This window comes from Phyllobates terribilis, unplaced genomic scaffold (genome assembly GCF_046119375.1).
Source record: "Phyllobates terribilis strain yellow unplaced genomic scaffold, ASM4611937v1 Scaffold_1__5_contigs__length_1240528914, whole genome shotgun sequence".
NCBI lineage: Eukaryota > Metazoa > Chordata > Amphibia > Anura > Dendrobatidae > Phyllobates > Phyllobates terribilis.
The window spans coordinates 108095409-108121487 of NW_027362761.1; the positions used below are offsets into that span (position 1 = coordinate 108095409).

Consider the following 26079-nt stretch of genomic DNA (forward strand, 5'->3'; position numbering starts at 1 on the left):
TAAAGTACTGTTACTCTCAAAGCTTATTGTAGGAATGTAGCCTAATATTGTAAATTTTCTGCACCTAGGTAATAAGTTACCTACCTTATTTTCATTAAAACATGACAAGCCATACAACTGCAAACAAAACAGCTTTATTTCATACCAGGAAGTCATTTTGTGTGTGGATTACTTGCATTTAATGCAATTCTGAAGGGTAGGGCAGGGGAACAAAAACCCATGATTTTAAAAAACACTTGAAAGTAGTTGACATAGTGCAGGTCATTTTACACAGTGTAACAAACTACAGCAGGCATGAGACTTCTAAATCCCATCCACTAACATTTGATGCAGTGAAAATATGCAGCACCAAGAACTTCTTGTGGGCATACAGCCTTTAAGGCAACATCTTGGTTGAGGTAGTGAGTTCCATACAATATACTTTAATGTGATTTGCTTTAAAATACTATCCTATTTTGGGGTGTAAGGGAGATCTTAGATGCATGCATTTTGAAGTTTGTATTCTTTTTAATGAAGAGTAAATGGTGAATAGTTTCTTCTAGAGGCTATTTGCCCAGCCAAGAAGTTTACAAAAAGATTATACACAGTGCAACACAACTTAAAGAAGGCAAATGGCAAAGTTAAGAAAAGTCACCCAAAATACATGAAGATGAGGTGTGAGGTCCCAAAGGTTAACTTTGAGATAAGCAACTTTGACAACCAAAATCCTTTTGTATGTGATAGTTACCTAGGAGTAATTACATAAAACATTAACATGACAGACTAATGTACATTACAAAGCAATCATGATTCTCAGTTTGCCACATGGCTATTAGCATGGGAGAAGTCTTGCATTTGCTCTTCAATGCCATCAGTTTCTGAAGCAAAGTCATTGATGCTGAAGTCAGGTACCTATAAGAAAAAAAGAAAAAAAAGCTGTTTTACTTAGATTAACCACACAAACCAGAAGATATGGCAATCACATACAACTGAAGGATAATGCTGAGAAGACAGTAAATATCTAAACAGCAGCATGACTTGACAGATTCTACAAGTATCTGTTATTTCATAGCCTAGTCTTTTGTATTAGGGAATCGGGAAAAAAAAAACAAAACCCCATACACCCTGGTAGACATACATATAAAGTTGCTGACGTAAGCCAGTTAGTTCAGTACTTTTACTGGATTCAAACATCCATTCTAATCTTGCCCCCCCACCCAATGTTACATTTTCTAGTCACCAGGATAAATTAGTATAATCTGTATCAGTTTGAGTATTCTTTTAGCAATTCTTCAGATCTAGCCACATTAAGTGCAAATTAAAATTACAGTTGGTAGTTTATGCAAATAAGATTTGATAGACAACTCAATGCAGCATTTCACAAAAGTGCACAGGATACTGTACATAGTGGGATTTACACATTAGTGATACCAGATGTTATGAGCAAAAACATCAAGCTTAAACTGTCTTAATGTTTGAGACAACTCCTTTCACATCTGTAGCACTGTTTACCATTTGTTAATGGCCCTCAGATTAAGGTGGAAAGTTGGAAAATAAGTAGTGGCCACCAAAATTACCATAATTTTGACTATAAAACGCACTTTTTTCCCCTCCAAAATTTGAGGCACGTGGGAGGTGTGTCTTCTAGCCCGAATACTACATGCATGTCTGTGCGTGTGCGGCACAGGAGGCAGCAGCTGCCTATGCTGTGCCTGATACTAAAGAAAAAAGTAATATTCCCTGCTCCTCCATAGGTGTGGAGAGCAACGAGTATTCATTTTCCTTAATATTCACCACTGTAGCTGCAGTGCGGCTCCTGCTGCCGCTCTGTGCCTGCTATTAAAGCTCATGAATATTTCCTACAACCCACTCCCATGGGTTGTAGTGAATATTCATGGTCTTTAATAGCGGGCACACTGACCGCTGCAGGAGCTGTGCTGTGGTACAGTGTGCCAGCTATTGAAGAGACAAAGGTCACTGCTCCCCACGCACAGTCCTGGCTCAGGGAGCAGGGATTATTCTGGCAGACCATCTAACTGAGGGCGCCATGCGCGGCTCACACAGCAAGTGTCGGCAGCAGAGCGGGACAGCGCTGAGGAGAGTATGATTGATTGTGGGCAGTGTGATGGGGGCTCAAGGGGTGCCATGCATACCAGAATGGAGGATATTAACAGAGTTGGGGGACACTACCCCAATACCAGTGTCACCAGCAAACCCCCTCTGCCATAACAGGGCATCATGACCACTTTTTTGCCTACAGCTCCCCCCCCCCCCCCACCATTTTCCTCTAAAACCTAGGTGCATCCTCTAGTCTGAAAGATATGGTATTTGACTAAGTGCTTTTCATTTTTACTCTTTAACCAACCCTCCAGCTTCTTGCTTTCCATGTTGGCTACTAACCCAGTTTGGATAAGTCACCTACCAGCCAATTTAGTGGAGTGTTGTTTATGAAGTAGTCCAGCACATCATCCATACTATCCTTTATTTTTGTGACCTTGTCCTTAGTGGCCATTAAAAGGCTGTCAGACATTTCTCTGAAGGAAGAGGCAGAGTGGAAGTTTTGGTAGACATCTGCAGCCATGGCACTAACACCATGAACCTTGTTCTGAATGTTCTGTGGAAGATCTCGAACACTGGAAACCAGAGACAAACAAGTAGTCTGCAGGTTCTGAGTGAGATTCCGGGCAATAGTCAGTGTGCGGGATTCAATTTGCTGCAAGAAGAAATTGATGTTAGGTTTCTAGTATACAGATGCCTAGCACAAGTCTTATGAGGGATTGTCATTACCTCTGCACCCTCAGTTTCCCCACCAGCATCTTCTCCTGTTTTTGTCCACTCCACCCACTTGGCATATATCTTCTCCTGTGCACTGAGGATCTTCTGATTTGCATCATTCATGTTCTTTCTTGCATATGCAATCTAAAGAGTTAAATTTTACTTGGATTTACAGTAAACAGGTTGCATGAAAGGTGTTATACACACATTTGTTAATCATTTACCTCAATTTGAAAGCTAGAGCCAATGCAGTCTGACATTAAGGGAATCTGCCTGACTCCTTTAAGCAAAAGCAACTTGCACATGCTTCATAGTAAGCAGCAAGTGATGTTACAAAATGTTTAAGTTATGGGACCACAGTGAAAGTGGCCAGCACATCCTTAATGTGAACAGGAGCCCAAAAAACAAAAAAAAAAAAATATAAGGGTCAAATTTGCCTCCTAAATTGCTAAGAGTGATTGCTCTAAGATATTGAAACTGCATTACTGCAACAGAAACAAGGAGCTACAAAATGTACACGAAAAATATTTTACAAATGTCTGTATTATGAATTACAGTAAAGGAAGGCACCTGGCACATAGATGGGCACACATTGGCCAAGGGCCTTCCTTTACTGTAATTTTTTGTACATTTTATAGCGCTTTCTTATGTTTCTATTGCAGTAATGCAGTTTGTGTCTTAGCGCAATCAATTTAGGAGGCAACTTTGACCTTTTTATAAGTTATGGGACCTTCAGAGTTACTTCCTACATAGCATCTTCTACTTTACGGATTGTCCAGTATTATAAAAACAGTGGCTTTCCTCCAAGTACTCCTGGGTTGTGTGAGACCTTGTGTCACATCTTAGTTGTTATGGGGCTTACCTGCAGCAATATACAACCTGTAGAAAGGTCTTCTGGTGTGTCACATTCAGTTAAAACACTTACATGTGAAGTAAAAAAGTAGACTTACAGATTTGAACAGTAGAACCTTTAATTGCAGATTACATGATGTCTTAATATTTGTTACATTCAAGATGTCAAACACTGAGTTTAACAGATCTGTTATCAAAAGAGAAAGAAAAAAATCTGCAATAGGCCTACAACTAAAGAAATAAGATAACTGGAAAGCTGCGTTCTGAAGATGCACTAGTAGCCCATGTGCTAAAAGACAGACAATATTAAAAAGATACCAGACATGCTAACAAAAAAAAAAGGATCAGTTGATAAGAGGTTTGATCTTACCTGGTATGGACCATAATGAATGGAGAACCGACTCCTGTATATGCAGTCCAGTGCTCTGACGAAGGAGGTCGTATCCTCAGAAACGTGTTGGATATTGCTGGTAGAATTCTCTGATCACAGAGGCTCAGTTTCAGTGACACCACTCCAACACTGAACAACTTTACTAGCAGACACTGGAGTGACCAATCAGCACACCATGCTGTACTTGTAATGTAGGGAAATGGATCCAAGTCCCCGGCATCAGGCTAGCTACGGAGCATATCTTTATTGAACACGCTGCAGCTCACAACACACCTGCACAGATCCTCCCGTCTACTCCATCGACCTGGTAAACAGGTGGAATGTTCTTCCTTCATCATGGTCACAGCTGTCATCTGCACCTACATTGGAGCCGGACTGCATATACAGGAGTCGGTTCTCCATTCATTATGGTCCATACCAGGTAGGATCAAGCCTTTTACCAATTGATGCTCATTTTTTTTTTAATGTTAGAAATCTATAGTAAGATACAGAACATCCTCAGTTACATTTACTAACCAGGTCAATAGTTTCCTGACTCCTGCATTTCGCGTCCTTCATCATGGTCAAAGCCTGTTGATAAGCACGCTTGCGGGCCTTTGTAGAGAGGGATCCCAGGCGCACGTAGTAGCCAGGCACATCTTTGGATACCTCAAAGCCTTCTGTTTTAGAGGCTTCCTTAGCTGTAATAGGGAAAATTAGTTATGCTATACATAGTATTGAACAGTTCTGATGCTACACTCATGATCTGCATCATTCAGCATTAGTTTGGTAGGTTTGGGCTTACCCAGCTCTTCATCTGTTGGTGGCAGGTATTGTTCCAGGAGAGATTCAGACCTCGTTAGTGTAGAGTCCACACGGTTGCTCATGATCTTCACTACACGGCTTCCCAGAACAGTGGTAATGCTGCCATTTACAACATCCTTAGTCATCTCCACACCATTCTGCACAGCTCCCTTGGTTTTATCCACTACTCCTGTGATACTATGGATTACGGCATCTCTGGCACCAACAACAGCTTCTGAGGCATTAGCCACAACCTAACATATACAAGGTGGCACTTGTGTAAGCTAACCGTAGGGGGGAGGGAAATGTAAGGTTCTCCATGATTTTAGCCGCTTACCTTTTCAGGAGGCTGATACAGAATAGGCAACTTCTCTTCAATCTTGTCCAGTCCAATGCAGGCAATAGTGTTTGCTAAAGTAACTGAGAAGGGAATGAAGATGTTAAAGTTACATCTGATGCAATAGTCGTCTGTATATAGAAGTCAGTTCTTCTGACTAATACTAGGACTGATGTGACATTTGGCCTACTTCCTATGCTAGGAGGGAATGAATGGCATTTGGACACGATTCATTTGCTTTAGTTTTTTTTTTTTTTACTGTATTAGGACATATTGCTTTGCTTATCAGTCAAGACTGGGACAATGGGTGGTTGCATTCTGTGTAGATTTGCATTTAAAAAAACAAACCAAAAAAAAAAATATGGACAGTGGACAAATACATCATACACATTAGCTTCTTGGTTTTTTCACTGTAAACCTACTTTGAGGCTCAAGTTTCTGCAGTATTGGCATGGCACCAGTGATGGCCACAGAAGTGATACTCCTCACACTTTTCTCTGCAACGTCACATACGGACTTCAGGTAGGGATGGTTGTCTTTAGTGGTCACATAGGCAGAGGACACCAGGTCATATGTGGAGCTCACCAGTGGGAGGTTTATCAGCCTTACCACCACATTCTAAGTATAAAGAAAAGAGTCACTTGCATGGATTCTTTGCATTTCCATTTTAAAAAGTTTTTATTTGAAGGAACCCTGAGAGTGCCATTATACAAATTTTTATCAACTAAAACACATTCTGTATTGTAATCTCAGTTTCTCAGGATAGGCCATTAAGTTGTGATCAGTCAAAAACCCACCCTAGATCACCACTATTTACCAAAATGAAGTTGCATGCTGCAGTGCTCAAACAGACACTTAATTTTGAAAATCAGCTGAATTTTAAGGGTTAATTGGGCAGATACACCTGTATGGTTTAGTTCTTACAGGGCAAGCTTAAAGGGAACCAGTCATGCCCAGAAACCTTTAGTAATCTGCAGGTTAATAGCGTTCTAGAGTCATGCAGCCGCCGCACTGACAACCAGGCAGAAATTCTCATTCCTCCCAGCAACCTCCAATCAAAGGTATGGCTTCAGTCACCACTCAGTACATAGTGTGGTTACAGCCACCACACACTGAGAGTTAATCACAGCCACCTCTGCATCAGTGCAAAGCTGTCAGTCATTGGTAGGCCGTTGTTACAGTCACCACGTACTGAGAGGTGACTGAAGCCGTGCCTCTATAACAAAGTCAGAGGCTGGAATAAACCTCATTTCCTTCCAGTAGCCAGGCTTTCAGTGCAACAGTCAAAGCTTTAGAACACTATAAACCTGAAGAATAACCCTATATCTGCAGGTTAATGTTTTGGGGTATGACAGGCTCTCTTTAAAGGGACTGTTTGCAGTGGAAAGGTGTATTAGCACCAGGTGCCTAAACAGTCACTGTGCCGACAAGATCCCTTTAAAGGGAATATATCTAACTCTATAAATGCTGCGGAGGAGACTGATGAGGCAGGCATTATACAACAGAGACCAGACTCGTCAGACCCTGGACAGCTTCTCCCCTCTCCAGCTGATGCTTCAGAGTTTGTACCAGAAGCTTTACCCCAATCATGTAGCCAGATTGATTCGTGACGCCCTTGGCTTGGGCAGCATGAAGCTAGAGACAGGCCCTAAATGAAACCCATTCCGATGTGCCAATAACTGGGGAGCAAGCAGCCACAGGGAGATTTGTCCCTGGCCATCAGCTAGCCATTAACCAACAAGGAAGATGCCCCCTTTAGGTGAAGTCATTTTTAATTTGGCCTAAAATTAAGTTGTTCTTGGCAGCACATCAGATATAAACTGGAGATACACGGCCAAGAATGTTCTATTTGCACAGAACAATTTTATGCACACAAAAGGTAGTCTGCCAAAACAGGCCATTAAATGACCACCTTTTCCAAGTTGCTCATTAGACAAGAGTCTTAATTGAACCACTGTCAAAGTGGTTTATGCCATTCTATAATTCAAAATCATTTTTTACAGTCTAATTTTAGGCCTGCTATTGGTATATTTTATGCACACCAGGTCAAACCCCCCCACATTGGACAGACTTTAGAAAAGAAAGACCCTGGATTTTCAGGATCATGAACAGAGGGTACTTTAAGGTCAGTCTTAGATGATTAAAGCTGCACGCCACCGCATATTGAGATATATAGGCCTCAGATCTTGCTCTAGGGGAGACTACTACTTTGCATTGAATTCATAGAGCATAGCTGGTGTACTTCTATGTAGCCCCATTACAGTTCCCCCCCCCAAAAAAACCCACACTTTAAACCAGTGATGTGCATAATCCTCACCTATGACATGTAGGTTCTCAGAACTAGGAGATCTACACCAGATCCCAGCAGGTCATGTGCCCATAACAGCATAGGGCCAGGAACTATCATATGGCAGGGCCTGGCTGTACAAACCCACACCTGAATGCCTGCATTATATGAAGGGGCATCTCATGGTCTCTTCCCAGCACAAGGTAATGCCACAGCTGTGACCCCCACAACATTATCCTGCATTTAGACACAGGAGCCAGCCAACAAAGATATGACTATGAACTCAATGCATAACCAGCAAAATCTGTATGCCCAGTAATCACAGGTCTATGTATACCAGTGGGGAGACAAACTACAGCTCCTCAGCAATACTATATAGGACTGAACACAAACCTGTTGCTGCTCCCCCATCTCATCCATATTGCTAGGTGAAAATACTCAAAAAATGCCAGCCACAGCCACCACCTGCTATTCAGCAGAAAGAGCACGAACAGAAAGGAACAAATGACTATGACGCGGGCGCCTGCGCACTTATATCCGACTAACCACGCCCACCTGCAGTCAGCTGACTGGTGAGCCGACGTCACGCAGTCTGCTCTCCTGACTGGTCGGAGCGCGGCTGTGCTCTGCGTGCAGCAGGGTTACGTCTAGATCGGAGGTGATTGTCTGTGTTCCACACTTTAGCCCCTCCGATCTAGACGCTTCACTGCTGAGGAGACTAGATCGGAGTTGCTGGAGTGAGGTCCTCAGTAATCCCCTCCAATGTAGACAGTTCAGCACTGACACCACTAGATCGGAGTAGATTCCAGGATCCTCATACACTTTGCTGTCTAGTCCCCTAATCTGGCTTTTTATTGTTTTTTTTTATGCTTTTTTTATGGAATTGCTCTTGTTTTTAATGGAGCATACGTCACAAGTCAGACATGATGTTTTTTACAGTTAGATTTTTTATGTAGCTGGGCAAAATTATTTTTTTTCCCTGATTAATAAAATTTACATTTTTGTTATCGCTTTGTGTAATATAATAAATCACCGATTATTCAGTTTTGCCAGAATGTGACTGTGACCATTTGTCCACAGTCCTGTCCACAGCACCTTCATTGTGAAGAGTGGGGGGAGCTCCGCAGGGAGAGGCGTAAAAGAGCACCCCCAACAGTCACCATAATGTACAACACAAGTGACATAAATTATTACAGGAATGACCGGGGTCACTGGAGGACACCGCTACTATAATTTACCACACTTTTGTGATGTCAATTATGATGATTCTGTCTTCTGCTCCGTCACTGTCACGACCCTCCCCGCAAATCTCCACCCAATCTTAGGCTTCTTTCACATGTCAGTGTTTTGAGTACATGTGGTGACAATTTTCACACGTACCGGAGACACTGATACACGTAAACCCATTCACATGTCAGTGTGTTTCCACGGATCGTGTATCCGTGGGCAAAACACACTGACATGTCCGTTTTTTTACACACAGCAAGGGCCGCAAAACTTTCCACACTGATTACACACGGATAGTTATGGATGTCAATACTATATGAAGATATTCAAAATGGCGATGGTTTCCTGCACCGCACCTATGGCATATGACTTTTAAGGAACTTACTTTATATTCTGCTTCTGAGCATAAAAGGCGATAATAGCAGCTAACTAGTGTTGGGCGAACATGCTCGACACTGCTCGGTACTCGCCCGATCATCTCACTACTCGGGATGTTCGGCGAGCACTGAGCATTTCCGGGTTACTCGGGTGGGAGCTCGGGTCTCCGCCCTGCATGTTTGGCGCTCTTTACAGAGCCAATGAACATGCAGGGATTGCCAGCCAGTCACTGTAATGCCGCAGTCATGTTGGTTGTGGGCATTACAGTGATTGGCTGGCCGCACAGCGTCACCTCGAGTATTTAAAACCGGGCGCCGCCATCTTGGACACAGTCGCTCCGGATCAGACGGTGTAGGGAGTGTGCTGCTGAGCTAGGGAGAGATGTATACTGCGAAATAGGTAGTGTAGGGTCTCTAAAGCCTGCAAAATCAAACAAACAGTCCTTCTCAGGACTAATATCCATCCCAGATATCAGGCAGGCAGGCAGGCTGTATAGGAGACGCAGTGGTTATACCAACAAACACTGCATTACAGTCCTGTGTGCTGCTTCTCAAATTGCTAGACTTAGCCCCAGGTCTCAGGGGCCAGGAAAAAATCCTTTTTTTTCCCCATCTAAATCCTCTTTTTTTATTTTTTCCTCAGTCAGACTGTACAAATACCCATCTTATTAACCTTTTGGTATCCCCCCCCACACCAAAAAATAAAAAAATTGAGCATGTCTGTGAGTGTTCAGACACAAATATATCTGTTTAAAAGAGTCTGGTTTCGGCCAGATAACTAGAACTGTGGTTTTGCAGTTCCATGGTTCAAATCTCCGTATTATCCACCTTTTTGCCTTTTTTCCATAAAAAAAAAACAGTTTGAGTGTCTCAATGACTGTTCAGACACAAATATATCTGTTTAAAAGATTCTGGTGTAGGCCAGAGAAATAGAACTGTGGTTTTCCTCTTCTAATCTCCTTTTTATTACCCTTTTGCCATTGATAGTGCGAGTGTAAGCTATTTTACTTCATTTACAATGGGCAAGGTGCGTGGCAAGGGATGTGGAACTGGACGTTCTGGTGATGGTGCGTGCAGAGAACGGGGCCGTGGCCAAGGTGAAAATGTGCCACAACCAACAGCCACATCTTCTCGCTCCCAGTTCTTGACTGAATTACTAGGGAAGCACACAACAACACCACTATTGCCAACTGATCAGTGTGAACAGGTTATTAATTGGATAGCAGATAATACTTCCAGTCACCTGGCACCACCACCTCCGGTCTGTCTTCCACACGGTCAAGTGTTAGTAGCCGTGAGTCTCGACCGCATACTCCTCCTCACCCTGATGCTCCTTCCCCCCACCATGCCAAGTGTCGTCAGACAGAAACTGATCCCACAGTTGGACACTCTGAAGAGCTGTTCACTGGTCCATTTCCATATTTGTGCCCCTTGCCTGCACCGCTTGAAGTGGTGGAAGAGGAGATCCCATGTAGTGATGGCCAAATATTTGAACAGCCACGGCCACAGGAAGGCGACGCTGGCAATTTGTCACATGAGGTGGACGATGACGAGACACAATTGCCACAAAGGGAGGAGGAGGACCGTGGTGCGGAAGTGGAAGAGGAGGAGGTGGTGGATGATCTAGTAACTGACCCAACGTGGCAGGAGGACACGCAGAGCGAGGCCAGCAGCACACAGGGGGAGGGAGGCAGAGTACCCCAACAGGCAGGAAGAAGCAGTGTGGTTGGTGCAGACAGAAGGCAGGCAACCGTTCCCCGTAACACCAACACGAGGGATGTTGCCAGTACAACTGATAGGTCTTCCAGAGTCTGGAATTTTTTTAAAGACTCTGCTGATAACCCCAAAAAGGCCATTTGTACCACCTGCCAGGCCAGCATCAGCAGGGGTGACAAAACTACCAGCCTGACCACCACCAGCATGATCAGGCACATGTCAGCAAAGCACCCGACTTTGTGGGGCGAACCCCAGGGTCCACGACCAGTGTCAGTGGGTGTCACCACTGCTTCTTCCGCTGTTGTGCGTGTAAGAGAACCCCCTGTTGTGCATGCAAGGCAATCCCCTGTCCATACTGCATGCAAAGATGCCCCCTCCTCTCAGTCTTCACTTGTTATGGCAGTTTCTCACAAAACAGCATCAACGTCCACGTCCACATCCCACCGCAGCGTTCAATTGTCCATATCCCAGACCTTTGAACGAAAGCGCAAATTCGCAACCAACGCCCCACAGGCCACAGTCCTAAATTAGCACATTTAATGACTGCTTGCGTTGGAAATGCTGCCTTTAGGCTGGTGGAGACGGAATCCTTCCGCAACCTTATAGCGGTGGCCGTCCCTCGGTACTCGGTCTCCAGCCGACACTATTTTGCCCGGTGTGCCATCCCCGCACTACACAAGCACGTGTCCCAAAACATCTGCCGTGCCCTCAACAACGCAGTTACTGGGAGATTCCACCTGACAACAGACACATGGACAAGTGCTTGTGGCCAGGGACGGTACATCTCCCTGACGGCACACTGGGTAAACATAGTGGAAGACGGGACCCAGTCGGACCTTGGGACGGAACACATCCTCCCCACACCGAGGATTGCGGGCCCTATGTCAGTCAGAGTTGCCCCCACAGTGTACAGCTCCTGCGCATCATCCTCCTCCTCATGTTCAGCCTCCATCTCAGATATCACCACATCAGTTACAAGCTGGAAGCACTGCAGTACTGCCTCAGCCAAGCGGCAACAGGCTGTGCTGAAACTCATAAGCTTAGGTGATAAACCTCACACTGCTTGTGAGTTGTGGACAGCTGTGAAAGAGCAGGCAGATCTGTGGCTGAGACTGCTGAACCTACATCCAGGCATGGTCGTGTGTGACAATGGCCGTAACCTGGTGGCGGCTCTGAGGCGAGGCAAGATCACACACGTACCATGCCTGGCTCATGTGCTTAACCTCGTGGTTCAGTGGTTTCTTAAATCGTACCCCGAGTTGCCAGATCTGCTCATCAAAGTAGGCCGCCTGTCAGCTCATTTTCATACAGCTTCCACCGCCCTTGCTGTGTTGCAGCAGCGTTTGCAGCTTCCGGTACACCGACTGGTGTGTGATGTCCCCACACGTTGGAACTCTACCCTCCACATGTTGCAAAGGATTTGTGAGCAGAAGAGAGCAGTTGTGGAGTACCAGCTGCAACAAGGCCGTCGATATTCAGGTCAGACTCCACACATAAGACCTCAGGAGTGGACCTGGATGTCTGACATATGTACCATCCTGACAAACTTTGAGGAGTCCACCAAGATGGTGAGTGGCGATGACGCCTTCATTAGCGTCAGCATCCCACTTGTCTGTCTGTTTGCAACGCTCTCTGCTGAGAATTAAAGAGGAGACATTGCAGCCAGAGTATGATGAGATGGATCAAGACGCTGTAGCGGGCGATTACACACAGCCCAGCCTCATCTCATCCCAAGGAGGAGGAGGAGGAAGAACAGGAGCGGGTATCATGCGCTGTTTGCGGTAGTACCTGTACAACTGTCATACCGTCGGTTCAGCGTGGGTGGCCTGAGGACAGGGGGGAGGAGGAGGAGAGCATGGTCAGTCATCATCTTGGTGAGGACACGGAAGTCTTGCCCGTTACCAGTCTGGCACGCATGGCTGACTTTATGTTACGCGGCCTTCACCGTGACCCTCCCGTTGTCAATATGTTGGGTGACAGTCATTACTGGTTGATGACACTTTTAGACACCCGCTACAAGGAGAACTTTCACTCTCTTATTCCTGAGGTGGAGAGGTCTACAAAAATGGGGCAGTACCAGAAGCCCCTTGCTGCAGAACTGTTAAAAAAATTCCCATCAGAACACCCTAGCGGCAGAGGTCACAGTTCGTTGCCCAACCAAGGCATACAGGCGAGAGAGATGCAACTCTAATCCAGCAGAGGCAGGGGAACACTATCAATGTTCTGGGACAGTTTTCTGAGACCCACCCAGCTTACAGGCCCTGTGTAGCGTCGGCGTCCCTGCCTCCTGCTAGGCAGAGACGCCGTTCCCCTCACCTCCCTGCTCCGTCCTCGGCGTCCTCTTCCCGTGCTGCTGGCAGCGCTCGCTGCTTCCCAGGCACTGTGCTTAGGGCACGCGCGCGCTCCCTCTCTCTTAAAGGGGCCGCGCGCGCTGTCCTAAGGAGTCCCCGGCCAATTGCCGGTGGAGCTCCCATATATAAGGCACCTCCTCCAAGCAAAGTTGCTGCAAAGCCTTTCACCTCTGCTTCAGCCCTCAGGTCCCGTTGCCAGTCTGTTTTCCAGCTCTGTCTACCTGCTTGCATTCCCTGCGGTCCGACAGTCTGTCTACCAGCATCCGCCAGTCTGTCTATGGACCAGTCCGCCTGCGGATCAGGAAGCACCTGCCTGATACCTGCCTGATACCTGCCTAAGACCACCTGCCAGCCAGCCGAGAGACTCTTACCCGCTCACCTGGGAGCGCTCACCTGCTACCCGCCAGCTAGCCTACCAGGAGGCTCTGCAGTCACTTGCCGTGACCACCTGCCAGCCAGCCGAGAGACTCTTACCCGCTCACCTGGGAGCGCTCACCTGCTACTCGCCTGCTAGCCTACCTGGAGGCTCTGCCGTCACTTGCCGTGACCACCTGCCTGTCTAGAGACTCGTACCCTGCTGTCACTTGCCGTGACCACCTGCCTGTCTAGAGACTCTTCCCCTGCTGTCACTTGCCGTGACCACCCGCCTGTCTAGAGACTGTCCCCGTCACTTGCCGTGACCTCCTGCCCTTCTACCCAGAGACTGTTCCTGTCACTTGCCGTGACTACCTGCCCGCCTTCCCTGGGAGCCACCCGCTTCCTTACAAGGACTGCCCCTTTGTATAGTAGCTCAGAGGTTCCACCTCCCAGACCCGTTACAGTTTGCTCGGGCCATGGAACCCGGTGGCACCCAAGCTCCCTCGCTCTCGGACCTATGTCATGAACTTTCCCATCAGAGGTCCCAACAGGACTCCATCTTAGGCCACCTGCGTAGTGTTCACTCCCGCCTGGACACACTGACTGCCTCGTCGGGAGCTGCTTCCACTCGCACAACTACTACCCCAGCAGCGCCGCTGCCCGTCACTACCATGGCATCCCTTCCCGGTCCCCGCCTTTCCGCCCCGCCTCGTTTTGGTGGAGATCCCGGTCAGGCACGGGGCTTCATCAACCAGTGCACCCTGCACTTCGAACTTTTGGCACACCAGTTTTCCACCGACCGAGCCAAAGTGGCCTTCATCATGTCCCATCTCTCTGGGGAGGCGCTGCTTGGCTAAATCCTCTATGGGAGAGAGGAGACCCCCTGGTGTCCAACCTGCCAGCCTTTCTCACGGCCTTCCGGAAAGTCTTCGATGAACCAGGACGAAAGACCTCATCCACCTCATCTCTGCTACGCCTCCGTCAAGGGAGTCTCACCGTGGGCCAATATGCCATACGGTTCCGTACCCTTGCTTCTGAGCTTGCCTGGGATAATGACGCCCTGGTGTCCGTCTTCTGGGAAGTTTTATCCGGCCGGATTAAAGATGAACTTGCCGGTCAGGACATTCCTACCACTCTCGACGACTTAATAACACTTGCCACCCGGATTGACATCCGGTTCCAGGAGCGTACCAAAGAGGTCACCCGTGAGAAGAGGTTTCCTCGCCTTGCTCCTACCTTCCAGAATCCCGTCTCTTCCTCTGTTACTCCCCAGGCGCACTCACCCGAGCCTATGCAGGTCGACCAGACCAAGATGGTCAAAACCCGTCAAAAGTCACGCCGTGCCGAGGGGAGCTGCTTCTACTGTGGCAGTAAGGAGCACCGGATCCGTTCCTGCCCGGAGAGGTCGGGAAACGCCTGTGTCTAGGATCGCTCAGAGAGGTCATCCTAGACAAGAATAAACCCTCTCCATCTCTGATGCTGTCGGTCTCTATCATCTGCGGGGAGAACCGTTACTTTGAACTAGCTCAACTTGATTCTGGAGCTGCCGGAAATCTCATTTCCCATTCCCTGGTAGAGAAATACCGCATTCCCACCAAACCTCTGGCCAAACCCTTATCTGTCGCCTCCGTGGATGGGGTTCTCTTACCGCATCCCATCCAACTTATCACCGAACCCATAACTCTGCAGGTGGGAATGCTGCACTCTGAGAGCATCTTCTTCCATGTTCTACCTGGACTCTCTCATGCCCTTTTGTTAGGCCTACCTTGGCTCCAGAGACATGCACCCGTGCTTGATTAGCAGACCGGAGAGGTCCTTCGCTGGGGACAGGACTGCCATAAGACTTGTTTAGTTCCCGTTCGTCCTGCCCGTCCTTCTCCTCCCTCAGCCAATCTACCCAGCCTGCCGGTACCCTATTGGTCTTATGCTGATGTCTTTAATAAAAAGGAAGCAGAGACATTACCTCCTCATAGACCATACGATTGCCCTATCGACTTGGTACCTGGTGCTACTCCGCCCCGAGGGCGTATCTACCCTTTGTCCGCACCTGAGACCCGGTCCATGACTGAATATATCGAGGAGAACCTGGCCCGGGGATTTATCCGGAAATCTACCTCCCCGGCGGGAGCAGGCTTCTTCTTCGTTAAAAAGAAAGATGGCTCACTCCGTCCCTGCATAGACTATAGAGGCCTTAACCAGATCACGGTGAAGAATAAGTACCCCCTTCCGCTCATTCCGGAGTTATTTGATCGTCTGAGGGGGGCTAGAATCTTCACCAAACTGGACCTCCGTGGGGCATACAACATGGTTCGTATCCGTCAGGGGGATGAATGGAAGACGGCATTCAACACCCGGGACGGCCACTATGAATATCTGGTAATGCCCTTTGGCCTCTGTAATGCTCCCGCCGTCTTTCAAGAGTTGGTCAATGATATCTTCCGTGACCTTCTCTACTCCTGCGTGGTGGTATACCTGGACGACATCTTGGTCTTCTCTCCGGATCTCCCCACACACCGGAGGGACGTTCGTCAGGTCCTGCTCAGGCTCAGGCAAAACCACCTCTACGCAAAATTTGAGAAGTGCCTCTTTGAGCAGACCTTGCTTCCATTTCTGGGCTACATCATCTCTCAGACCGGTCTACGAATGGATTCTGAGAAACTTTCTGCCATCCAGAAGTGGCCCTGACCGGAGGGGTTGAAGGCTATCCAGCGGTTCCTGGGCTTCGCCAACTACTACCGCCTCTTCATTCCGCACTTCTCTTCCCGGACTGCCCCTATCTCTGCGCTCACTCGTAAGGGCGCTAATCCCAAAGAATGGCTGCCCGAGGCAGAGGAGGCCTTCCTGTCTTTGAAACAAGCTTTCTCCTCCGCTCGTGTGCTGCACCGTCCGGACAGCAACAAACAATTCTTCTTAGAAGTAGACGCTTCCTCCTCCGGAGCCGGAGCGGTGCTCACCCAAAAGTCGTCATCCGGCTTCTTCTCCAAACTCTTCTCCTCTTCTGAGCGCAATTATTCTATAGGAGACTGAGAATTGTTAGCCATTAAGTTGGCACTGGAGGAGTGGCGCTACCTGCTCAAGGGGGCTCTTCACTAGTGTTGAGCCACCCCCGTAGTGTTCGAGTTCGGTTCGGTTCGTCGAACACCCGTGTGTTCGCCGAACTGTTCGTCGAACTGTTCGTCGAACACCTTCGAACACCGTTAAAACCAATGGCAGGCAAACAAAAACACATAGAAACACATAGAAAACACCTTCAAAGGTGTCCAAAAGCTGACAAACTGCTCAGAAGACATAACTAACACATGGAAAAGTGACAAGTACATATAGTCATGCGAAAATAAAAGAGGTGGAGGAGTAAAAGGAGGGGGAGACACAGATATAGGCATGTCATGCCCTTCTAAAATCCAAAAAGTGAGAAGCCGACACGGCCAGTCCGCTCCTGCCCGTGCCACCTCCGTGTCGCCGGGTTTGTGCCAGAGCCGCGGTGAACCCTGACGGCCAGCCCCCCTCTCCCAATACTGGTGCCTGTCCGCTGGTGGGTCGAGCGAGCCCCCCTGTGGTGGAGGCAGCTCTAAGCTTTTTAATTTAAATTGTCTCTCTAATTTGAATGAATACACTTTAAATCCATTTACAAGGATCTATTGGAGGGCAAGTCTCATGCCAGCAGCCGCGGTAATTCCAGCTCCAGTAGCGTCCACTAAAGCTGCTGCAGTTAAAAAGCTTTTATAAGGATCGAGCTCGGCTGTCCACCGCAAGGCATCCTACTGCCAGTCCCAGCCCCTATGCCTTGGGGTGCCTCCTGATGCTCTTCACTAAGTATCCCATGGTCCCGAAGCATTTCCTTTGAAAAAATTAAGTGTCTAAACTACAGGTGGTGTAGCTTGCTTAACAGCCGGGATAATCCGCTGACTAGCAGACACTGCTACTAGGCACAAAGTATTTCCTGGGCTAGATGCAGTTAAAAATTTGTAATTAGATACTCTCGTTGGATGCTGAGAAAGCATTCCATAGAGTCTCCTGGCACGCCATATATGATTCTCTTAAAAAGCTTGGGGTAGGGGTCTAGGGGACCCTTTTATAGCCAAAATCACGGCCCTGTATCGCAATACGTCACCTAGGCTGAAGATAAATGGAACTGTAGCACCCTGAGGGCTCGGTTGCTACAGACGTATTGCACCTCACCCAGAGGTGTGATATCTCACTCTCAGGTAAGGATGGAGTGTGGATCAGGACCCGACACCTGCATGCATTACACCACATTGCCGTGGGGCAGGGCGACCAATATGCCCCTGAGATGGGCACGACAGTCCCTGTCCCTGGCTGGAGTGGGGGGAGGGAACACTGAGGAAGGGGAACCCTGTAGTGCAGGAGCAGGGAGGAAGCAGTTCCTGGGTGCATTGAGAAGGGAGTATAAAAGGTGGGCACCATCTTAGTTCAGTGCAGAGAAGTCTGAGCAGAAGTGGCAGGGAGCAGGGGCTCTGCATGAGCTCTGCTCCGGAGGCGGGCCTAGTAACAGAGGCCCAGGCCTGGAAGAGGGAGAAGGAAGGAAGAGGAGCGGAGAAGGCTCCAGGAACGAGGAATGAAGGGATCCCAGGGGTGCGGACGGGCGAGTCGCCACCGCACGCCCGAATCCACCTGCGTGGAGGGGTCAGGCCAAAGGGGGAGACCGGTCCCCGAACTAGTGGAGGCAGGAAACGACCCTCAGCTAGAAACCGGAGGCTCTGACATTTTATGTGGCGCAGCCCCTCGCTACACCCGCTAGGAAGGCACCACATAGGGTCAGGGAAACTGGCGCCAAGTTTACCAAGAGGAGGCCCGAGGCAGCCGGACAGAAGTGTTGGTAAGAAAGGCCAGACAAAGGACACACAAAGGGGGTCCTGTGAAGTGCTCCAAAGTTATCTGGGAGTTGTCTGAGCCCCTCACCTGGTGAGCACAGTACGACGTGGGCAGCCGTTACCTGCAGACGTGGTCTGGATAATAAGAACTGTGAGTAAAGGCCCTGGACTGCATCACTGACTCCGTGTCGTTACTGCTGCTGCCCTGCACCATCACCCCCATCCTCCGCATACACTGCCCTGAGGCTATACTCCTCCCGTGGGGAGTTATGCTACGCTCTGCTGCACCCACAACACCAGCCTCAGCGGTCTGCCCTGTAGCGGCGGTTCACTCTGACCGCAATCCACGGGTGGCGTAGTCGGACATTTAAACATCAAAACCACATAAATAGTTCCGCCACTGGTTTGACCGCCCTGAGCCACGGAACCGGGTCGCCGGCACGAAGACTACAACCACCAGCATCCACCAAAAAGGGTCCGGCTCCGGGTGTCCCAAGGCCCAGGGGGTGCGTCAGAACATTTTCATCACCTTTCACAATCACCAATGGGACAAGGCAGGGATGTCCTCTGTCCCCTCTCTTATACATCCTAGTGACGGAGCACCTGCTCTCATCAATTCGCCATAACCCCAATATTAGGTGGATTGAGGTGGGAGGCACCGAGTACAAGTGCTCTCTATTTGCTGATGATGTCCTAGTATATATCACTCAATCACATATATCCGTTCCTGCTGTTATGGCTGAAATAGATCACTTTGTTACATGGTAAAATTTTTAAATCAATGCAGCGAAGTCTGAGGCCCTCGATGTCTCCCTCCCCAAATCCATATAGGATTCCATCCAGTCCAACTTTCCCTTTGCCTGGCCCTCACAGGGTATCAAATACTTAGGAATTCCTATTCATAGAGACCTCTCCCATCTATGTTATCTTAATTTTGGGCCCTTTATTGAACAATTCCATACAGACCACGGTTGGCAAGTTAGAACTGTAAGATTCACTACGTGAACCACTGGTGTTTTGTGGAAAAGCACATGTACACTGTGACGCGCCCCCTGGGCCATATTCTTTAGGGGAATACCCGGAGCCGGATCAGATGGGGGTTGTAGTCTCCGAGTGGCTGTGACCCGGTCCGTGCCCAGGGTGTCAAGCTCAGAGTATGTGGCAGTCCTACAGATGTTACAAAGTTCGTTATGTCGACTACGCCACCCGTTGGATTGCGGTCACTACGGCCGCCGCTGCAGCAGGGTCCGCTGAGGCTGATGGTGTTGGTGCAGCTTTAGATAGTATAACCCCCAACGGGAGGGGTATGGCCTCAGGGGGTCAGGTGCAGAGGATGGGGGTTGTGGTGGTGCAGCGTAGATGATAATTAAAGACAGAGTCGGGTTGTGCAGTTCAGGGTGTTTACTTACTGCAGATATTCCGGTCACTCCGGCCTTGAGTGACCACCCGAGCCGTGCTGCGTCCACCAGGTCCTGGATTCAGCCAACCCCCAAGCAAGTCCGGAGCGTGTCCCTGAGCCCTCCTTCTTGTCCTTTCTTCTGGCCGTCCCCACCAGGGATCCACCTAGGTCCAGCTCCCTCGGGCCTTCTGTTGGGAGACCCTTGGCCTTGGGTTCCCTGACCCTACACGTGGTTTGCCTTCAGGGTGGATGTGGTGGGTGGCCGTGGCAGATCCTGCCCACGGCCTCCGGTCTCTGGCTGAGGTATGCTTTAGCCCCCACCAGTTTGGGATCCGGTACCCTGTTGCCAACTCTTCACCCTAGGGTTGTACTTGGGTTCTCAGAGTTCCTTCTTTCTCCCCCTCTGGGTCTTTCTTTCTTCTCCTCTCTCACTCTGGGCCTGGGGCTGCTCTGCTCCTCTGCTCTCCTCCTCTGACTTCTCTGCAAAGACTGGCTGACTGACTGACCCCTCTCTGCAAAAGACCCTGTCCTAAGATGGTGCCCACCTTAAATACTCCCTCTATGTGTGAGCTCAGGTGACCAGCACCCAATGAGCTCCTAACTTTACCCAGGCTGCTCCCCCTATCTGCCCCTACACTACTGGGATGTACCACCCCCCTCCCACTCCAGCCAGGAACAGACTCGGTCGTACCTGCACATTTCTAAGTGGGAGTACCGTTGGTCTGCTCCTCGGAAATGGGATGTGTGTAGTGCATGCAGCTTTCTGAGCTCAGTTCCACACTCCATCCTTACCCGGGAGTGGAATATCACACCTCAGGGTTGAGGTGCAATACCCCTGTAGCAGCCGAATCCTCAGGGTGCTACATTCCCCCCTGGTAAATCACAGCACGTCCTCGGGCTGTAAGATATAAAAACACCAAAACATACAATTTTTGCATAAACAACATAATAAACACATATAAAACATATATATCAGCAATAAAACTTTTTTCATAAATAACATTCTCGTAGACTTCTCTTGCTTCTAGCTCCTCCTCCGGACACTGTGCAACGTGTGCCCGGGAAAAGTGCAACAGTTTCTCTAGAAAAATGGTTTTCCTCTAAAACCGGTAGGGGGCGCTTTAGGAAGCGCAACTATTTACAAGGGGAGGTATGGCCGCTCTCAGTCCTCGGCCAGGTATTAGGAAAGGGATGACCGCTCTCAGTCCTCGGTCAGTGGGGAAATGGGACACTCTGGAACAGTTCACACTTGGCTGGTCCCAACGGGGACTATATTTTAACTAGCACAGTTCTTATACCCTGACGGGCAACTTTATACAGTCTCTTCACTACCGTACTCAACGACGTCGTCCTCCTGCTCTTTCTTTGTGGACAGTTTCAGTTTCAGACCCGTCCGGGCACGTATGCTGGGCGAACAGATCTTCTCCCAGATGCGGCACTCTTGGTTTTATGGGCGCGGTGGTGGTGGCGCCCGGGTTGCCCAGGCCTTGCGGCCAGGCCTGGGGCACCTGGAAAGTGAAGGGCACCGTAAGGACGGCGGCGCCCTGGGCTACTTGGCCCTGCGACCAGGCCGGTGGCTCCGCGGAGGTAGGGGGCGCTGTTGGTATTGCGGCGCCCGGGGGTACTAGGCCTTGCGACCAGGCCGATGGTACTTCCTGCTTGGTCACGCTCGGGGTCGAGGCGTATGACGTCACAGGGGTCGCGGCCGCGGCTTCCGGTTGAGGCCTAGTCTGTGGCGGTGACGTTGCGGTTACGGGCACGGCAGGGGGTACTTCGGGCTCTGCGACGGGGAGCTGGGGCAGGTACGCGGTTTCCCGGTTTGGGGTAGAAACGTCCCCTTTACCTGCCTCCTTTCGTTCGGCTCCCTTCTCGGCGCCGTCTCCGGCCTTCAGTCCTCCTGCGCCATCCTCAGAGGCGGTCTGTCTCCTCGTCTCGGGTGGCGTGCTCCGCTGACGAGTCTCGGTCCGCTGGGCCATCTCTCGGCTCCACTCCGCCAACGTCTCTCGTTGCACCCGGGCCATCCTCCGTGCGAGGCCCTCCAGCGCAGTCTGTGCACACTCCCGATCTCGGGGGAGCTGTGCCAAGACCTCCACTAAGCCTAGTGGGGTCGTTGCTTCTAGCAGGCTCCTGACCAACGGGTCGGTGCTGCTCTGCTCTCCTTCCGTTGTCTCCAGCAGGCTCCTGGCCAGCGGGCCGGTGCTGCTCTGCTCTTCTTCCATCTCCGGGTAAGCTTCTTCTGGACTCAGCTCTAGGCTTCTTGTCTCCGGGTGCGCTCTCTCCAGACTGCTCCAGGCGACACCCATCTTTGCTCTCTCCTTCTCAGTCCTCCCACTCCGAGGGCGGTCCCGGGGCCACTTGGTGATTGTCAGCTCCAGGGGCAGTTCTTTCACGCTGACAGACACCTCTAGCATCACAGTCTCTGTTGGTGGGGGCGGTTTCCACTTTTGGCGCCATTTTCGGTCCTGGCCCACGATGGGAGGTGGCCTCTTGCCACCCTCTGGCACGCCCATAATGGCGTCCGCTCTTCCAAGGCGGGAAACCTTTGGAAATGGCGGGAATCGTCTCCCAGTGGCGGGAAACTCTGCAGATGGCGGGAAAAAGCTGTTAATGGCGGACAACCGGCGGGAATCGATCTGTGACGGAGTCCGATGGCGGGGACCCTCCGGAACCGGCAGGAGACTTCTTTTTGAGGTAAACTTGTTCTTTTCTTCAGGCACGCAGTACCCGGGTGTTGCGGGCACGTGATCCTGCCGACTACGCCAAAGTTGACGCGCCCCCTGGGCCATATTCTTTAGGGGAATACCCGGAGCCGGATCAGATGGGGGTTGTAGTCTCCGAGTGGCTGTGACCCGGTCCGTGCCCAGGGTGTCAAGCTCAGAGTATGTGGCAGTCCTACAGATGTTACAAAGTTCGTTATGTCGACTACGCCACCCGTTGGATTGCGGTCACTACGGCCGCCGCTGCAGCAGGGTCCGCTGAGGCTGATGGTGTTGGTGCAGCTTTAGATAGTATAACCCCCAACGGGAGGGGTATGGCCTCAGGGGGTCAGGTGCAGAGGATGGGGGTTGTGGTGGTGCAGCGTAGATGATAATTAAAGACAGAGTCGGGTTGTGCAGTTCAGGGTGTTTACTTACTGCAGATATTCCGGTCACTCCGGCCTTGAGTGACCACCCGAGCCGTGCTGCGTCCACCAGGTCCTGGATTCAGCCAACCCCCAAGCAAGTCCGGAGCGTGTCCCTGAGCCCTCCTTCTTGTCCTTTCTTCTGGCCGTCCCCACCAGGGATCCACCTAGGTCCAGCTCCCTCGGGCCTTCTGTTGGGAGACCCTTGGCCTTGGGTTCCCTGACCCTACACGTGGTTTGCCTTCAGGGTGGATGTGGTGGGTGGCCGTGGCAGATCCTGCCCACGGCCTCCGGTCTCTGGCTGAGGTATGCTTTAGCCCCCACCAGTTTGGGATCCGGTACCCTGTTGCCAACTCTTCACCCTAGGGTTGTACTTGGGTTCTCAGAGTTCCTTCTTTCTCCCCCTCTGGGTCTTTCTTTCTTCTCCTCTCTCACTCTGGGCCTGGGGCTGCTCTGCTCCTCTGCTCTCCTCCTCTGACTTCTCTGCAAAGACTGGCTGACTGACTGACCCCTCTCTGCAAAAGACCCTGTCCTAAGATGGTGCCCACCTTAAATACTCCCTCTATGTGTGAGCTCAGGTGACCAGCACCCAATGAGCTCCTAACTTTACCCAGGCTGCTCCCCCTATCTGCCCCTACACTACTGGGATGTACCACCCCCCTCCCACTCCAGCCAGGAACAGACTCGGTCGTACCTGCACATTTCTAAGTGGGAGTACCGTTGGTCTGCTCCTCGGAAATGGGATGTGTGTAGTGCATGCAGCTTTCTGAGCTCAGTTCCACACTCCATCCTTACCCGGGAGTGGAATATCACACCTCAGGGTTGAGGTGCAATACCCCTGTAGCAGCCGAATCCTCAGGGTGCTACAACTGCGTTCCAAATTATTATGCAAAAAGTGTTTAGGAGTGATAAGGGAAGAATTTGTTTGTTTGTCAGTTAAACTCATTGATGGTGATGTGTGTCAGGGCTCTTTATATCACTGTAAGCAATTGCAGACACCTGTGCTAATTAGTTTGGCAGGTGTGTCCAATGAAAGGCAAGACTACTTAAGAAGGCTCTCTCACATTATTAAGCAGCCTACATTTTCTGCCAAAATGGGAAAGAAAAAGGATGTGTCGGCTGCTGAGAAGCAACAAATTGTGGAGTGTTTAGGTCAAGGCATGACTACAATCAACATTGTGCGATGATCAGGATGAAGTGTCTTGGCAATCAAGAAGTATGTAGCTGATTCACAGTACACACGTGTGCGTGCTGATAAGGGCAAATTGAGGACTCTTTCCTACAGGCAATTACGTCAGGTTAAAAGAGCAGCGGCAAGAAAGCCTTGTCATAGCAGCAGACAAGTTTTTGAAGCTGCTGGTGCCTCCAACGTCCCCCGAACAACAAGATGCAGGGTCTTTCAGAGGGTTGCAGCTGTGCATACGCCATCCTGTCGACCTCCTCTATCCACTTCACACAAGCATAAACGGCTCCAGTGGGCCAAACATTACATGAAGACTGATTTCAAAACTGTTTTGTTCACGGATGAGTGCCGTGCAGCGCTCGATGGTCCAGATGGATGGAGTGGAGGATGGCTGGTTGATGGACACCCCACGCAAACACGGCTACAGCGCCAACAAGGAGGAGGTGGAGTAATGTTTTGGGCTGGAATCATGGGGAGAGAGATTGTCGGCCCCTTTAGGATCCCTGAAGGCGCTAAAGATGAACTCCATAATGTATGTGGATTTTCTCAAACAGCACTTCCTGCCATGGTTCAAGAAGAAGAACCGTGTATTTCACAGCAAGATCATTTTTCAGCATGATAATGCACCATCTCATGCTGCACATAAAACATCTGCATCTCTGGCTGATATGGGCATAAAAGGGGACAAACTTATGGTGTGACCCCCATGCTCCCCTGACCTCTACCCCATTCAGAACCTTTGGAGCATCATTAAAAGGAGTGTCTATGATGGCGGGAGGCAGTTCACATCTAAGCAACAGCTCTGGGAGGGTATTCTGTCCTCATGCAAAACAATTGAAGCAGAAACCATCCAAAACCTGACAAATTCAATGGACGAGAGAGTTCAGAAGCTCCTTTCGAACAAGGGGTCCTATGTGAAAATGTAACATCACCTACAATAAAGTTTTGAGTTGAAAACTGTTTGATTTCAGTTTCTAACAACCTGCTAATGCTTATAATTTCAAAAATGACCATTTTTTTGGTCTTTATTAAAATGAAAAGGTTGATCGAAAAGTTTGGGGGATCTAAGAGTGTGGCAACCCAGTAGTCATGATTACTTCGAATTCTGACAATATGAGGGTCATGCTGCAGGTAGTGCAGCAAGAAGGCACTTATGTGTCTTGCGCATCTCGGAGCCCCAAAATTATTTTCCGGGCTAGATGCAGCTAAAAATTATTTTTAATTTTAAATCTGGTGGAGCTTATTATAGATGGCCTAATAGGATCAGTGCTGCACACTGCTGCAAAGCCCAAATTATTTTCCAGTCAAGATACAGATAAACATGATTAGTAATTTGAAAGCTTAAAACGGTTGGTAGGGTGATTTTAACCAATCATCAAGCTTTTACTCTCCCCAGGATGACACAGGGGTAGAAAAGTCGTTTCGGATCCATGATTTGTTCATCTTTATGAACGTGAGTCTGTCTACATTATCAGTGGAGAGCCGCGTGCGCTTATCTGTCAGCACACCACCAGCAGCGCTGAACACACGTTCAGACAGAACGCTGGCTGCGGGGCATGACAAGATCTCCAAGGCGTAAGTGGCTAGCTCCGGCCATTTATCCAGATTGGAAGCCCAAAAAGAGCAAGGGTCCAGTGACACAGTCGTGGCTTCAATGTTTACTTGGAGATACTCCTGTACCATCGTCTCTAGGCGTTGACTATGTGTCAGACTTCTTGTCTCCTGTGGCCTTGCAAAGGATGGGCTAAAAAAGTGGTGAAATGATTCCGCAAAATTGATGTTACCAGCAGATACTGTGGTTCTGTTACGGTTTGAGTGCTGAACACTTGACGGTCCCACGGTTGGCAAGTTGGAACTGTGAGATTCACTACGTGCACCACTGGTATTTTGTGGAAAAGCACATGTAAGATTCTGCAACAGTCTCTGCTGATACTCCTGCATGCGTGCATCCCTTTCTATGGCAGGAATAATTTCTGCAAATTTACTTTTGTACCGGGGATCTAACAGTGTGGCAACCCAGTAGTCAGGATTATTTCTAATTCTCACAATTCGAGGGTCATGTTGCAGGTAGTGCAGCAAGAAGGCACTCATGTGTGTTGCGCATCCAGGAGC

General features: G+C 49.4%; 1 protein-coding gene across 2 annotated transcripts in view; it reads right to left on the reverse strand.

Annotated features, from left to right (window-relative positions):
* Positions 1-585: 585 nt before the first annotated feature.
* LOC141216033 (perilipin-2-like) overlaps positions 586-26079 on the reverse strand; it is a 175366-nt gene continuing 149872 nt past the window's right edge. Inside the window, exons 1-8 of one of the 2 annotated variants that reach the window (XM_073665658.1) lie at positions 7798-7961; positions 5540-5735; positions 5118-5200; positions 4782-5034; positions 4514-4677; positions 2767-2898; positions 2402-2692; positions 586-891 (exon numbers count right to left, since the gene is read on the reverse strand). In XM_073665658.1, coding sequence (XP_073521759.1) covers positions 793-891; positions 2402-2692; positions 2767-2898; positions 4514-4677; positions 4782-5034; positions 5118-5200; positions 5540-5735; positions 7798-7824 — 1245 coding nt within the window. In that variant the 5' untranslated portion in view covers positions 7825-7961 and the 3' untranslated portion in view covers positions 586-792. Of the gene's footprint in view, positions 892-2401; positions 2693-2766; positions 2899-4513; positions 4678-4781; positions 5035-5117; positions 5201-5539; positions 5736-7797; positions 7962-26079 lie in introns of those variants that run through there. The other variant, XM_073665668.1, reaches the window with a different exon arrangement.